General features: G+C 34.3%; 1 protein-coding gene across 1 annotated transcript in view; it reads left to right on the top strand.

The window, feature by feature from the left end:
- Window positions 1-15,137, top strand: part of LOC134848668 (neurexin-1-like) — a gene marked incomplete in the record, with an annotated part of 223,124 nt that extends 207,987 nt beyond the window's left edge. The window contains 5 exon segments of the mRNA XM_063866185.1: window positions 2,838-3,058; window positions 3,871-4,051; window positions 12,778-12,891; window positions 13,777-14,061; window positions 14,391-15,137. Of these exon segments, the coding sequence (XP_063722255.1) occupies window positions 2,838-3,058; window positions 3,871-4,051; window positions 12,778-12,891; window positions 13,777-14,061; window positions 14,391-15,007 (1,418 nt within the window).
- Window positions 15,138-15,572: the final 435 nt, after the last annotated feature.

The raw sequence follows: 15,572 nt of genomic DNA, 5'->3' as shown, positions 1-15,572 counted from the left end.
AAATGCCAATGATTGGAAAAATGCAGTTTTTATTGCGAATGAAGATGAAGTTAATTGGGAATCCTTTGCTCTTCACATTTCTCCCTGCATTTTGACTGCTCATAAGGTTGTCTACATATAGCTACCAATTGTTGTCATCATTGTACTATTTTGGTAGAAAGGATATATACAGTAGCGGATATATATTACAGTAGCGGACTCGAGCCCCTGCCGACCCAAAGGGTCCTACCTTTGTACTATTTTCAAATATCCATTTTTGCTGACTGAACTTAAAATTTTTATACAGTCGCCTTCGGCGCCAATCTACACTAATTGTCAGGGGGGATTGTGCGCCGAAAAAATACAATTTTCTGATCGAAATTTCCAAAAGTGCCTTTTTTTGGGTTTTTTCAAAATTTTGCCTGCGGCGCAGAAAAATTGGTCGAACTAGGGTCTTTATAGTGGTTGGGGAGAGCTCAGAAAATCAATTTTATCGACCTAAAAAAAAGGTAGAAAAAATGTTCAAATTTTTTTTTTAAAATCTGCCCCCTCAAGAAATTCCTAGATCCGTGCCTGTATATATATATATATATATATATATATATATATATATATATATATATATATATATATATATATGAATTTCTTAGATATTTTTTTAAAAAAAGCAACAAACGATTGTTGAAAACAAATTGTAATTTCAATAAGTTTTTGACAACTCCTGGTTCATGAAGAACAAAACAATGAAACAAAAATTTACTGAAACTTGACTGAAAATAAATCATTTCATGCTTATTTTTTTCACAATTTGTGTTTATCAGACGCTGAAAAAACAATGGGGCTTGTTGAACTTTTTTTAAACTTTAGGGACTCTTCTTTCTGCTGAATTTAAAAGCAATTTTTTCTTAATAAAGATTGATGAATTTAGATTAAAGCTCAACAAGTCAGCTTGAATGTTTTAGACTGCCAAAATCAAAGATTTGAGCTTGAGTTTGTGCTAGAATTTGTGCTACAAGTCGTGCTTTATACGGGAGTTGATATGACCTGTAAGCTTATCTCGTTTAAAACTTGAAACAAAGTCGAGCCCGGGATAGTTACAACGCAGCGTTTTTCATAATCAGAGCATAGATTAGCGCATAAGTTAGTCCAGAACAGGACCAAAATGTCAGCTTTCAAACCCGAAAAAATTTTCAAAAAACTTAGGTTTTTTTCAATTTTTAGCTCAAGGAGAGAAATAGCCTCTGTTAAGAATTTGAAAAGTATTCCGGAGTAAGAATTCCTTAATTTTTTCATCATTCTCACCGCAGACTTGATGTCAATTATCTGATTCGTATTAATTGACATAAAGATGTTAATAGCGCAAAATATATCGCATGTTGATTACCTTAAATTGGAAATTTCAAACAAAATTGTGATTGTACAAGAAGCCGCCGAAAGTTGGTGGATAGAAAAATTAAGTTTTTGTTTTAAAACTACCGGTCTGATCCGTGCTTTAGATCGTAGTCCGCAAACTCACGACAAAAAGTAGTTCGCTCTTAATGGATCTATGCCATAGGTCGTAGTACAAAAACTCACAACAAAAACAAATCGAAAATTACAAAACTCGCATTAACTTGCACGACAGTTTGCGAAATAATCAACGCCGCAGTCGCGTTGATTTCGATGAAAATGACCGATTATTTGTGCTCGGATGTGCTTTTCTCCAGTAAAATTTTTAGACTATTTTTTTTATTTCATTTGAAAACTGTTGTTGTCCTGAGCTCAACTTTAACAAAACTGCTCTTATCAGGGCAAACCCCTAAAAGCTTCATCTGCCATTTATTTGGTCTTAAATAGTTTTCGGTGAATCAAAAATTGGTAAAGCTATTATGTTTAGGCTGATCATGTTAAATATAAGTGTTGCAATTTGAGTGGTGTATGCCATTAATAAAACCAATGAGCTGCTCCAGTTCATTTCGGAACGACTTTGTAGTGCCACATATGTAAAATGAAAAACATAATTTGCCACATGTGTAAAATGAAAAACAAGCAGCTTGACCAGAATAGCGGCAGGTTCGTGTAGTGGGATGCACATCTGGCAGAGACCATGCAGATGAAGAGAGGGGAAAAGCTTCACCTGTGATCATTATTCGTTACGTTATGCGGGTTTCAAGATTTCAATTTTCAATTTGAGACAATTAATTTTGAAATGTTTTCAGTTTGAGACAATTAATGCGCGATTTATTTTATGCTATTAACGCGTATGCTGAGATTTAATCCGTCTTAGAAATCGTTCCAAAGTGCGTTGAGGCATACTCTTGGTCGAGCCAAAACTTTGCTATATGCAAAATATGGCGGGTGTTCAACAAATCCCCATATCTACAAATCGCCCAATCTTGAAGCCAAAATTATATCAGAAATATGTAAATTTCATGAGAACTACTTAAAAATGGCGTAACAACAGTGACAATCTGTTGTCATGTTGCGTAACAACATTAATTTTAGGCTTGTTTGCATAGTAATCGCATTTTCGGCTTTTGGCCTTTTACCGCAAAATATATCACTTTGTACTTTACAAAGCGTGTGGGGGGATTTTTTATGAAAAAAGACGATAACAAAAATTTGAAATTTTTCAATTTCATTTTGAAAGATTCATCATTTATTTTAACTTACACTACTTCAGAAAAATTAAAAATTAAAATGCAGTCGGAACCATCAGTGGCCTGATAGAGCATTCTTGTTCAATTTGAATAGTTGAGAGGAGAATTATCTTAACTTGATCAGGAAGTTAACACGGCGTAATTGAAGTTTTCAAAATGCTATCACACTAATTCTTAGGGGATGTGTTAATTTTTTTCACGCTTCTTTGATGTTTGCAGAATCCACGACGTACCAATTCAACCGTGGCTTCATCAAGTACACCTATGCCCCTTCATCCCAGAGAGGGGTCTCTTCGGAGGAGAAAATGAGTGTGCGTCCTCGATCCCTCACCAGTCCGGCCAAAGACAGTCTCGCCCTCGCCTTCAAAACCAGACAAAGTGACGCCACTTTATTCGTAGTTCACAGCAGAACTACAGACGAGTTCCTCAATGTCACACTCGTACGTTTAATCCCCTTAGTATCATGTTTTCTATATGGGACTTTGACGGGATCTCTTTAACATCCCCCTCTGTTAGCAAAAATGAAGAGATTCGCTGCTACGTACAAATATCTCATATGCTTAATTGTTGTTTTTTTTTTAAAAAAAACGGGGGGGGGGGGGTTGATAATTCAATACCAGATACTACAGGAGGGACTAGTTAAAGAGCTCTCTCTGGCGCGGGTATTTTTTTGAACTATCGATCTCTAACCAGTACTCTTTAAAAGTATGAAAGTCTAAAAGTAAAAGCGCGATCTCTTCCTGGTTCTTCAAAAAAAATTGTGTTAACGGTCGAAACACTTCGTTAAATAGCTGCTCGAAATGCATTAAAATTGTTTATTGATTGAGAATCTCTTCTTTTTCAGTATGTTAAACTTTGAGACTCTAGATTTAACCACTTTGCATGTCAAAAAATCTTTTCAATATAACCTCTACATGCATCAAAGATTACAACATTGCTCTCTTTATCCTATGTGATTTTTTCACTTCTAATAATAAATATTTAAAGTAACCAACAAATTTTAACACCATTTTAATAACTTGCCTTCGAGTCTTCGTTTTTTCACTCTTCTTCACTCATTTACAACCTGTGGTACAACCTCGCGACATATGCTACCACTGCCATCTTATGATTTTGAAGAAAAAGAAAATAAAAAAAAACATCATTTTACCATGTCTATTACAAGGAGTTCATTTTTTCTTTTTTAAATGTTTTTTTTTCATTTAATCGTTTGTTTTTTTTTCTAATCGTCACATTGTTTGTTTGCTTTCAGCGCAACGGATACCCTTTCGTGTCGTATCGAGTGGGGAGGGAGATCCACTACGTGAAGGATCCCAACTTCTACCAGGGCTTTAACGACGACAGACGTCACTCGCTCCTTTTCCAGCGCCTGGGTCCCAATGCCACCCTCCGAATGGACAGCGGAACCCCTTTCCAGTACACCGCCAGATACGGTTAGTTAGAGACATAATATGGATTGACGTCCATACAAGAAAAACGCCAATCATACAGTTTCCTACACGGAGTCTATGAAAAAAGTTATGCTTAACAAACGATTATAATAGAAGGAAATTGTTTGATAAGCATTTTTTCAATAGAAATTTTCGTTATATAGTTTCCGTTCAAAAAATTATTGCAGAAAGCAGGGGCGGATCAAGGATTTTATAAAGGAGGGGGGGGCGGATTTTAAAAAAATTTCCGAGTTCTCCTAAAGCACTAAAAAGACCAAAAAAGCGTTTTTAGGCATTTTTTGGAAAATTTTGACCAAAAAATTAAATTGAGCGTTTTCGGCGCAAGCCTCAAACCGAGCGTTTTCCGAAAAATGAACGGTCGGAGAAAAATTTACGGTCGGTCAACCAAAAATGAAAATTTTCAAAAAGTACCACAGGGGACCCTTTGTGCCGACAGGGGGTCAAGTTACTGAAAAAAACAACCGCCCACCACCCCCCCACCTCCCGAAATCAGCCGTTGTCTTTGTGAGTAGCATTCTTTTTGCGAGCTGCGGCCTGATTGCTGAGAAAAACAAACGAAAATATCTACCAGGAAACGTTTTTTAGGGAGTGCTCCTCATGGATTTTAGTAGACTTTGGCGCTCAAAGTTCAAATGTTCAAAATGTTGTACTTTGTTTGAATGTTTAAGTTTAAATTTAAAATTAAAAATGGATATCTCAAATTTTGCAAAGTTTCTACAAGAGATTTATCATCTTCGAAGTATTCGTAAAAGGTACTGCATAATCTTAATATAGACAGCCCAATTTGACCGACAAAGAACAAGACATCCATATCTCAGGCTAAACTCAGTTTTTGTGTTATGCACTTATGGACTGCAGCAGCTTACTAATTGTAAAACTAAAACCGACTATATGATCTTATTTCCGAGTGTTGTAATCATCAACAATCAGATGATAAGTACTTTTTTCAAGTACGGAATTTCGTTATTCAAAAAAATCTAATTGCAATCTCGATTTGAAAAAGATAGACAAAAACAAAAAAGAAAGTCTGCGGGCTTCTTGTTTAATCATCAAAACTTCACATATTTTCTCTTCAACATAGCATAGACATCTGATATAAAAGTACATTATCATTAGAAATCAGCTTATCGGCCTCTTAGAGCAAAAATTTTCTAACTTTCATCAATTCTGGAGAGACACGTTTTCAAAAACAGTATATCAGCAAAACTGTGCACATATTTTACTGCAAACCTGTGAACATATTTCATTTTGCTTCAATTTCTGTAAATATATTGGTTCAAAACCTATAATAATGTTTTCGATTTTTTCTTTAATTTATTTCGACCTTACTAAATCTTAAAAAAGCACAATTTTGGCTAGAAAAATAATAATCGATTACTTTAATTCCCTCGTTAATGCCATGCTGTTTCGAAACTAATCATTTCATTTTTTTTATTTTGAGGTGACTTAAAAATCACAAGACAATTCGTGCTTTTTCCCTGTTAATAAGCTGTCAATCATTCACTAGTTTTTTGTTGCGACAATTTCAGTTTTGGCTTTGGCATCTTTCTAATAAATTAAATCATAAGCAACCTTCTAATTATGTGAACCAACAAAAACAACAGTTTGAGATAAATTACAACCCACAGGGTTTTTCTTTTTATAATTCAGAAGCGTATGAATGCGATGTGTATCGAATAGCATAAAGTCTGCACTAGTTTCAAAAAAAAAAACAATCTATTTATAGAAAAAACATAAAACAAGAAGATGGGCTATAATGAACACTTTTTGTAGCTTTTGTACAATTTGGATGGAAAATTCAGCCTGGGCAAGGCTATACACAAATGTTTGGCGCAAAAGCTTCTATAACGCTAATGCAAAGGGCGATTATATAATCAGCAAATTTTATTGTAATGATTGATTTTTTTCCTGTAGGTGGGGAATGGATTGAATTTTGAAGTATGACGTTAGAGTGATTCTTTGGAAAATGTGGTATACAATATTGAGAGAAAAGCTGCAAGCCAATTGAATTGCAGGTTTCAATTAATTTTTCTCATTCGGTTTTGAGAAGTAGTCACTCTTTTGTTTTTAGTCAGAACTATAAAGTGTAGAAACCTTTTCTATGAAGTAAGGTTCCCTTGCCATTCGACCTTTTGTCATTTTTACTTTAATTCGATTTCTACATTTTAGCAACAATGGTTCCGACAGCAATAAAAGCTTCAAAAACCGGCTTCAATTAAAGGAAAAAGCTTTGTGTTTTAGGCTTTGAGGTTTTTCCGATTTTCAATTTTTTTAATGTTTCTTTGTTTTTGGCCCGATTTTTTATGTTTGTTAGTTTTTCATAATAACTTTACACAAAATGTGTTTATTTGTAATTCAATTTTTTCTATTTATGTGTCGCAAATGAACGTTTAACGACCACAGAATAATAGTGCATAGGGAGGGGCATGGGTTAAATAGGTTTGCAAGAAATGACTCATGTGGCAAACCAAAAAGAACTTCTTCGACTTCGGTATTGTGCTAGATCCATTTCAGGCAGATCAACTCTAAAAACTTTTTGATTGCATCCTTGCTTTTTTTTAACCTTTTTTACTTCGTAAATTCTCAGAAGAGAGTTTCTTGTCAAATGGAATGTAAATATACTCTTAGTTCTTGGGTCACTATCTTTTATAAACAGATGGTTTGATACAATCTTACTAAGAAATGAATCTCAAGGTCTTTTAGATCACCTTTTTTTGTAATAGTCGAATTCCTCACTATGATGCAATTTTTTTAAAATTCAAATATTTTATCTTTCAACCGGGACTCTAAATACGCTTAACATGGCATGGAGCATTCATATTCATTATGTTGCTATCGCGGGCTCGATATGTTATGGAGAGTCTTCGGAGGAGCCTTTAGTGCAGTGGAACGACTAGAGCGAATTTTGTGGTGGATCGGTGCAAAGCAAGAGAGCTTTTATGAGGTTTATATTGAAATCAACAGGAGTGATATACATAAAAACAAGCACGGTCGCTGAACTGAAAAAAGTAATTTGTTCACATGTTCCTATTTTTATACATGCAATGTATTGGACATATATAGCATCGAATTCATGGCTAGGATGATTAATATCGTGATAAAGTTTTTTGTTTGACACGTTTTGGCAAACAAAATTGACTATAGATTAAATTCCAACTATTAAAAAAAGACAGTAAAAAAGATTAGAATCAGGTCATCTTATTTTTAGTTTTAATAGATCGGGTACGATTGTATTACGAAAATCTTAAGGTTGCAACTCAAATTTTAACTTAAATTAGGTCTCATGTCATCACATTCTCCCTCCTTCTCTAAAAAGGTCCGTCAGAATCGACTATCCGTAGTGTGTGTTGGATTTAAACTTTATTGGTTGCACACTGATTGATGATAGTTTTTTCACAGACATCGGTAGTAAATGTTGAAGGTCAAAAGGTGCAATGATTTGGGTAAATATCTGATAAGAACAAGCTTTGGGCTAACAATTGCGATGAGGGTTACGCACTTTGAGAACTCAGACAACGAAACCGGTGGTACAACTGGAAAAAAAATTGTCTCGAAGGAAATCGGTAATTTGTACCTTTGGCAAAGCCATCAGGCAGTCTGATTTTTTGCCTCCCGTAGGTTTGTATATCATTGATAGTACCAACAAGGAAGCGACATCGACGGTGAATCGGAAGCGAGATAAGTCGGCTACTAGACACACGACAGACGGGCGTTTAACCATACATGGCCTCGTCGGACCCTATTGAATTCTGAAAATTAAAAAAAATGAATCGCATCTTCAATTATCACATCTTTAGACCCCCTAAACCATTTTGCGACATTTTAAACTGAGTTCGTATCTATTTTCTTTTTTAAGTTTAACTTGCTGTAACTCTGCCCAAATACTGATAAATGATGTTCACTTTAGTTTTGAACTTCTGGTAGACTTCTCTACAAATACAATTGTCTGAACTACTGGGATTCTTGGAGGATTCTTGGAGGCCACCCATAACTCAGAGCAAAATTACATTCCTCTTTTTCCGTATTGCTTTGACTTGTCTGGTATGGATTTAATTATCTTTTTTCAAGCAAAAATAATAGCTAACTTGCTTCTCAATTTTGCTTGGAATTTTCGCTCAAATATCAATTTCATTTGTCTGATATATCAATGACAAAGGTCATCCATGTCTTTTTTGCAGGAAAAACTACAGCTAAAATTAGGTTGGTATTGGTTTCAAATAGAGATAATTAATTTATAAGTCAGCTATACACTTTTCATTTGCGATGTTAATGGTGAGTGTGTATTGGTATTGGCTTGTTCAGTTGTTGAAGTCTCCATTTGAGAGGATTTTGGGTCCTAATGCATCACGGCGGGTACATCCACTTTCCATTTCCCCCTTCCCCAAAACGCCCTTCCCTCTATTTTGAGAGAGAGAGAATGTGTGTATTCGAAATTGCTTCCAGTCTCAATTAAGAGGGTCCTAGGGGTAAAGGATGATCCTCATCGCGACAGATACTTACTACAGAGTGTGAACCAAGAATTAATGTCAGCGTCCTTCAATTGATTTCACAATCTTGAAAGCATTATTTGGAGAGTTTTTCTGTTTTTCATAGCTATCAGTTACCCCCAACCCCACCCAATAAAATTTCAACCCCTAAAAAGTCCCGATTGAACGGTTGGGCACATGTGATTTTTACACATAGTAATTTTGAAATCGAGGAGGGGGATAGTTAACAGGATCCATTTTTTGTTAAGCATGAAAGTGTTTTTTTCGTGTCAACAGGTCAAAATGCTTTTTTTCTTTACTTTTTCAAATTTATCGAAGAATGTTTCACCTAAATTAACTTTTGGCAATCTTTGTTCATACTTTTATTGTGGCTCAAACTGACTTCTTAATGCTTTGGAGACTCTGTTCACCAAATATTAGTTTTGCTTTTTATGAAAAGAACAAAAGGTTATGTTAGAGCGCAAAATGCGTCCATCATTTATTTAATGATCGATACCTTGGTACGTGTTAATATTAAAAAACAGTGAGAAAAAATTGGAGGAATGTTTGCTTAAAATTTAGTGAACTCTTATTCTCTCGAAACTCATCGGATACAAATTAGACAAGCGTAGGAGTTTTCTGTGACTGTATTCATTGAATATATACTCAGGGGAAAACAAAACTTGCGGGATGCAAAAATTGCACCCTCTTTCTCAAGATTAGTCAAATGAAAAAAGTACAGCAAACTGGTCAACTTTTAATAAACATCTCTGAGTTCTCACCCATCCATCTAGAATTTTGGCTCCGAAATTTCCGCTGAAAATGAATGGCGGTTGCCGCAAGGTTTAGGTCGACAAGAACTTAGCCGAAACAAATTGTTCAACGATTTGCCAATTCAACTTTATGATGACGATTGCTTTTCCTTTTTTAATTGAGAGCCGTTTTCAGTGACGATTAATGGTAATCAAGCAATTTTTGGACATTTTTTCTACTGCAAAAAAAAAGCTCTTGCTGCGAAACCATTTTCGTCGAGTCTTTTGACCGATCAAGACAATCGAAAGTTTTGAGCCTATTTGCTCGAAATTTTTGCTGTAGCCATCAATAGCCTGAAGAACCCTCCATTCCAGTTCTCTCTTGAAAAAATTCTGATCGTGGTGTTTTTGTAGTGTAGGCATTAAGAGGGGATCGGTTTACTGCATGCTTACCAAATGTTAACTGTACTTTTGCACAATTAGATAACCCCAACTAGAATTCATACTTTTTATTTTTTGCTCTCCTGAGATTAAATGTTCCTTGTCTGTTTATTTTTGAAACAGATGAAAAGTGGGATATCAATTTGATCTAATCTGAAAACATCGCATGCTAAAAAACAAATTGTCTTTTGAGTGCATAATGTTTTGAAAAAATTATTATTATTTTTTGGAATTCTGGAAAAATAAAAAGAAATATGTGTAATCAAACATGTGGTTTTTTAAAGAAACAAGGTTAATTGTTATATGATTTAGCTCTAATCCATTACAAAACCTAAAAGCTCACTTTTCCATTGAACTTTCGGAGTAATCGTGACGTAATCGGCCGTTCAAGACCACGGTTTTCCATTATCAGATTATCGTAAAATAGAAAAGACGGATTTTTCAAACCTGTAGACCCTTTTTGTTTGTTTGTTTTGCCATTAAGCTGCTATTTTTGGAGTCAAAAAGAAATAGTACATGCATGTATATAGTGGTGTTTATTTACTTGTCAACCCTTAACTTGCTAAGACTCAAGGTTCATATTTATATAAACTCATAAAAAAAAACATTTTCAAATTTCAAACAATTTCAAATTGTAAAAGCATAAAAACTGTATAGTTCAAATTATAGCGCACTCTACCCCAGCTAATTACAGCTCCCTCATAACTCAAGAATGACACTGTGCTACCATTTGAAAAAAATTGCTGACCGCTCGACTAGCATAAAGATCGACTAGCGTGAAAATTTAAGATATATAAAATTGAGAAATTAAGCTATAAACAAGCAAACGATACTCCCTCTCACATAAATTGTAATCAGTCACTTTCCGACTTAAAATGGCTTGAGCCGATCGATCACTGATCGGTGTGCAAATATTGGATATGAAATGAGTCAAAAATCTGTGATTTATAATGGATTTTTTGAGAATAGTTTTAATATTGACAATATTTGAATGTTGCGTTTCGAATTTCACGCCAACCAAAAAATTACAATTTTAAAAAGTTTCTGTTATACTCTGCTTCAATTTTAAAAATTGAGCTTTTGTCTCGATATGATACAGTGCAAAATATTGAATTTTCAGGCGCGCTTTTTTAACATTGGTAGAGCATGATTCATAAAGCACAACTTTTCTAATAGTTTTTTTTCACGAACAAATAAGATTGAGAAAATGAGGAAACTCAACAAACAATTCAGACGAATAAAATTTTAGTTTGTTGGGCCAAACTTTTTATCGTCATATTACTCTAAACTTCTAATTTTTTTTTTAAATTGTCATTTCTTCACAGAGCATTTTTTCACTTTTTGCTGTGTAATTCATTCAAAAAAACTATGCACAGCATTCAAAAAACCATGCTTTAGCATGTATGGGCCTCAATATGGAATGTTTCGCTGATTTGTTAGGTAAAGAACACTATTTAAATATTCTTCAAAAATTTAAAAGTTGGTTACGCTTTTTTTTGGCGAAGTTTTGAGTTTTTGAAGTTCAAATCAAATTGAATTTTAAACAAAGAAATATTGCTTGTTCGAAAAAAAATTAGGTTCTCCTCTTGAAAAAATGACAAATGGGGCAAAAAAAAACGTGATTATTTCACCTTCCAAAAAAAATTGTTTTCCGTCCGAATTGCTGAAAACAAAAGGCAAGCTTCGCGAAGTCTCCTTGTTACTATTTTAAAAATTACGAGAATAAAACTTAAACATTTTCAAAACATTTAGAAATTTTTTAGAGTTTTTTAATATTTGTTTTATTTTTTTGAGCTAGTTTTTGTTATAGTTGTATAATGCAGCGACTAATCACTGAGTTGCCATGATATATGAATGGCCCTTTCCTAAATAAATCTAGATTTTTTAACCAGCGGTATGTCGGTTATTTGTTGTGCATACATCCGAGAGTGATCGGATAGCTGATTTACAAGTTAACTCCTCTGATTTACTCCGCCAATCAATATAAGTTTGACGACTTTGAAAGCAAATTGCCAGAAACGAAAAAATTTATAAATTTAAATAAATTTAAGGTGATATTAATAAAGTAAAAATCGAAAGTTGAATTACATATTTTAAAATGTGTCGATCTTCTTCTGGGGATATCATTGTGTTCATTAAATCTTTTATAGCCGTCTCTTGGCTATGTTTAATGAATTTACTTCCCTCTTATTATTTGATACACATGAGAAAAAGTTGAATATTTTTCAAAACAATTTTGAATTTTTACAATTTTCTGAATTTCTCTTTTGTTTGTTAAGCTATTCGTTGTTATAGTTACTTAATGAAGTGACCAATCACAAAATATGGATTTTTTATATAACTTTAGTTTTTTAACCAGCGGTATATCGTCTATTTGTTCTGCGTACGTTCGAATGGTCAGACAGCTGATTTTGACAGATATGATTTTAAAGTACAGTGAGAATTGACCTCTGTTCCAAAAAGACATCTGAAAGTTTTTCGCAGTGTTTTGAAAAACTGGTTTGATTTCTACTAGTCTTCAGACTGAAGTAGTGTGGAGCATTGGTGCCGCAGTAAATTTTTAAACTAAACTTTGTTTTTAAAATAAAAATCAACTCTCCTTCAAAAAATCAAATAAAGTAGAGAAAAAAAATTTAAGTGGAGAGAAAATTTTTTACGCATTTAGTACGATTGTTTTCTTATTATGGGTCTCTTCTGTTATACGATTGATTAACAAAAATTTTTAAGCGATCGAGTTTTAAAAATATTTTTTGATCAGTGTTGACCCTTACAACCCCCCCCCCCCCCTTTATAATTGAAGTTCTTAACGTAAGATCTGGGGCTGTTAATTCAGCTCAAAATCTGTCAAACCCATTAGTTTCATTTTTAAACCGCAAATTCTACACGAAAAAGCATTGAAAGCAACTGTGAATATTAAAAATTGGCTGTTCAATTTCAAATAATGACTGTGAATGATGAAATCCAGTTTAAAAAAAACAGAAGGTCTTGTGACGAGCAGCCTTGTGTACTGGTTCGAAAAGTTTTGCAAAGAGGTGTTGTTTTGTTTTAGACAATCTGTCCATTTTTGATGACCAGCACATCATTTTGATCGGAGCCGACAGGCCGAAGCATTTGCTGACCGAAGATGCATCTCAAATGAAGTCATGGGGCACAGATTTCAAAGGTGAGAAAAATGATTCTTCTAATTTCAATGTCTGCCAAATGACTGGGTCGTAAAAGGTTTGTTATTCAAATGCTTTTTCAAAACAATCTCGGTTTTTTTGCTTGGTCATATTTGAATATATAACACTCTTCATTATATTTCTTGACGAATGAATTGTAATTAGTGTTTTCACTACTTCTTATTAATGTCAAAGCAATAAAAATTATTTTTTATGGCTAAATAGACATTTATAAAAGATGAATTGTGGATCAAATTTGAGCAAAAAACCACCTGCAGGAAAAACAGCGGAATCATTTAACAACTCTATTTTGAAGCATCTGCAGAACTTGTGATTAATGAAAAAAATGATGAGGATGAAAACTGTGCCGCCAAGAACTGATTATCTTCTGGGCTGTCCTAATTAAGTAAAAACACTTTTTTTGATCAAAAAAAATCTGCGCAGGAAAACTTTCTGTTTTATGCTACTAGATAATTTGCCTATTTTTTTGAGTTTTTTCTAGTTTTGGCCCAAATTTTATCTGCTTTGATCCTTTGATATTTCAATCACCATGTTTGAATATGATTGGTTGAAATTAATTGGATATGAAAACAAATTTAAAACATTGTTTCAAATATAATAGCTCATTTAACTAATTTTTTTATAAATTAATTTAGGGCCACATAACAAAAAAGACGTAATTTTAAGGCAAGGGCAGATTCGGGGGGGGGGGGGGGGCTGTGGTGGACGCTTTTGATACTTATTTGTAGAACTATCTTAAATTTGAACAAAAAAAAGACTTTATAGTGCTTTTGGAAATCTTATAAAATGAGTTTGGTACACCTAAAAAGAAAACTTTCGAAATTTTTCTCCTTAAAAAGTTCTAGATCATGCAGCGCTAATTTTAGGTGAAATTATGGGTGTGTACTTCAACAAGATGAAGCTTCTCAACGCAGCCGCTTATGGTTTTAAACAAGTTCAATTCAGCGGTGATGTTACCGTGCGTCCCGAAACAGTGCCCCAAATCCGCTACGACCGACCGGTGCACAACGACATCGGGGCCTACTTCTTCGGGGAAGGGACTTTGGGAGCTGGGGGAGGGGCTGGGACTGATATTATTTGGCCAGATGACCACTCGTTGTGCATGGAGACTTATGGCTACGACACACAGATTTGCTCCGGCATCACAAGTGGTAAATGTAAATTTTATGATTGTGCAATTAAACCAAATCTTAAAAAAACGAAGATAAGCTTAATGCGCTTCTTTGCCCAAGTTTCATAATGAGTTCAGCAATTTATTTATATCTCAATAGAATATCAATACAATATCAATACAATATCTCAGTAGAATAAAAAATGGGTTTGAATTTTTTGCTTCCGTTCTGAAATCTTCTCCCAACATCTAAAAAAGGGCGCGTTGGAACTGTTTAAACTCTGATTCTTGGGAATAAGTTTCGAAATTTTAAAGACTGTGTTGAATCAGTTTCGAACGTTTGAATTAACAGCTGCGAATTCATTCTAGGGGGTGGATATCCCAAAAAAGATGAAATCATAACCTTGGATGAATGGCAAGGCTACCCTGATATCAACAAGCCATACGATAGCCAAGATCCTTACAAAGATCGAGACAGGTACAAAGACAAGTACGATGAGATCACGACACTAAACGACGACGGAAACCCGAGACGGCCCGGCGAGGGTGGGGGGTTTCTGGACCCGAACTTGCAGAAAGGTCCCTTGAAACCAAAGAGCACCGAAGAAGCGCTGAGTTTACGAATGTCGACTACAATTTCTGGAATCATAATCGGAATTGTCGCTTCGATAGTCATCGCAATTTTGATACTAATATTCGCGGTTTACAAGTACAAAAACCGGACAGAAATAGCGCAACACGCTATCAGGATTGACACAATTAAGATTGACCCTATGAACAGTAGCAATACTAGTAACACGTATAATAACAACAACAATCATAACACTTACGATAGCTCCAGGACTAATAACTCACCCTACAGTATGATCACCCCCGGTAAAAGTATCATGAAAAACGGAGGGGGTGCTGCTTCTACTGCTATCAACACCCTCACCCGTGCATCCATAGACCACCAACTGCACGACAGTAAGGAGTGGTACGTGTGAAAACGAAGAAAAAAAATATATTTTCGAAAAATCAAATATTAATTATAAAAAAAATGATTTTTTTTCTGCGCAATTTTCTCACGTGCCAAATCTTCCTGCCTGTAGATGTTTAAATCATGGCTCTTTTAAAACACCCTCCCTGCTTTGATCATATTCGATAACATTCCAAATTCTGTCGAGCTTCGTTTTACTTTTATGATTAAACGTAAGAAAAAATAATAAAAAAGTAAGAAAAAAAAACGAAAATTTGAGATATTTGTCTAATCATGCAATGATTGATTGAGGAAAGCGGGTTGAATTTATTATGCAAACGCAGATTGAATTTAGTTTGCTTGGGGCCATAAGTAAGTTCTATAAAAATAACAAAGGAAAAGAGCCATTAACTTAAATGCTAATTTTGCAAACTCAATTTAGATTTAATTCATGAATCAAAACTCACATTGGTTTGAACTGCAAATTCAACTCAATTACCAATGATAATGTTAGTTTTGATCAATTTGCGCAATTTTTTAATTTTCAATGTTTAGTGCCTTTAATGTTTTATTGTTTCTTTTCAATTTTCAAT

This window comes from Symsagittifera roscoffensis, chromosome 6 (assembly GCF_963678635.1).
Source record: "Symsagittifera roscoffensis chromosome 6, txSymRosc1.1, whole genome shotgun sequence".
Classification (NCBI taxonomy): Eukaryota; Metazoa; Xenacoelomorpha; order Acoela; family Convolutidae; genus Symsagittifera; species Symsagittifera roscoffensis.
This window is presented reverse-complemented; position numbering and strand designations above follow the sequence as displayed.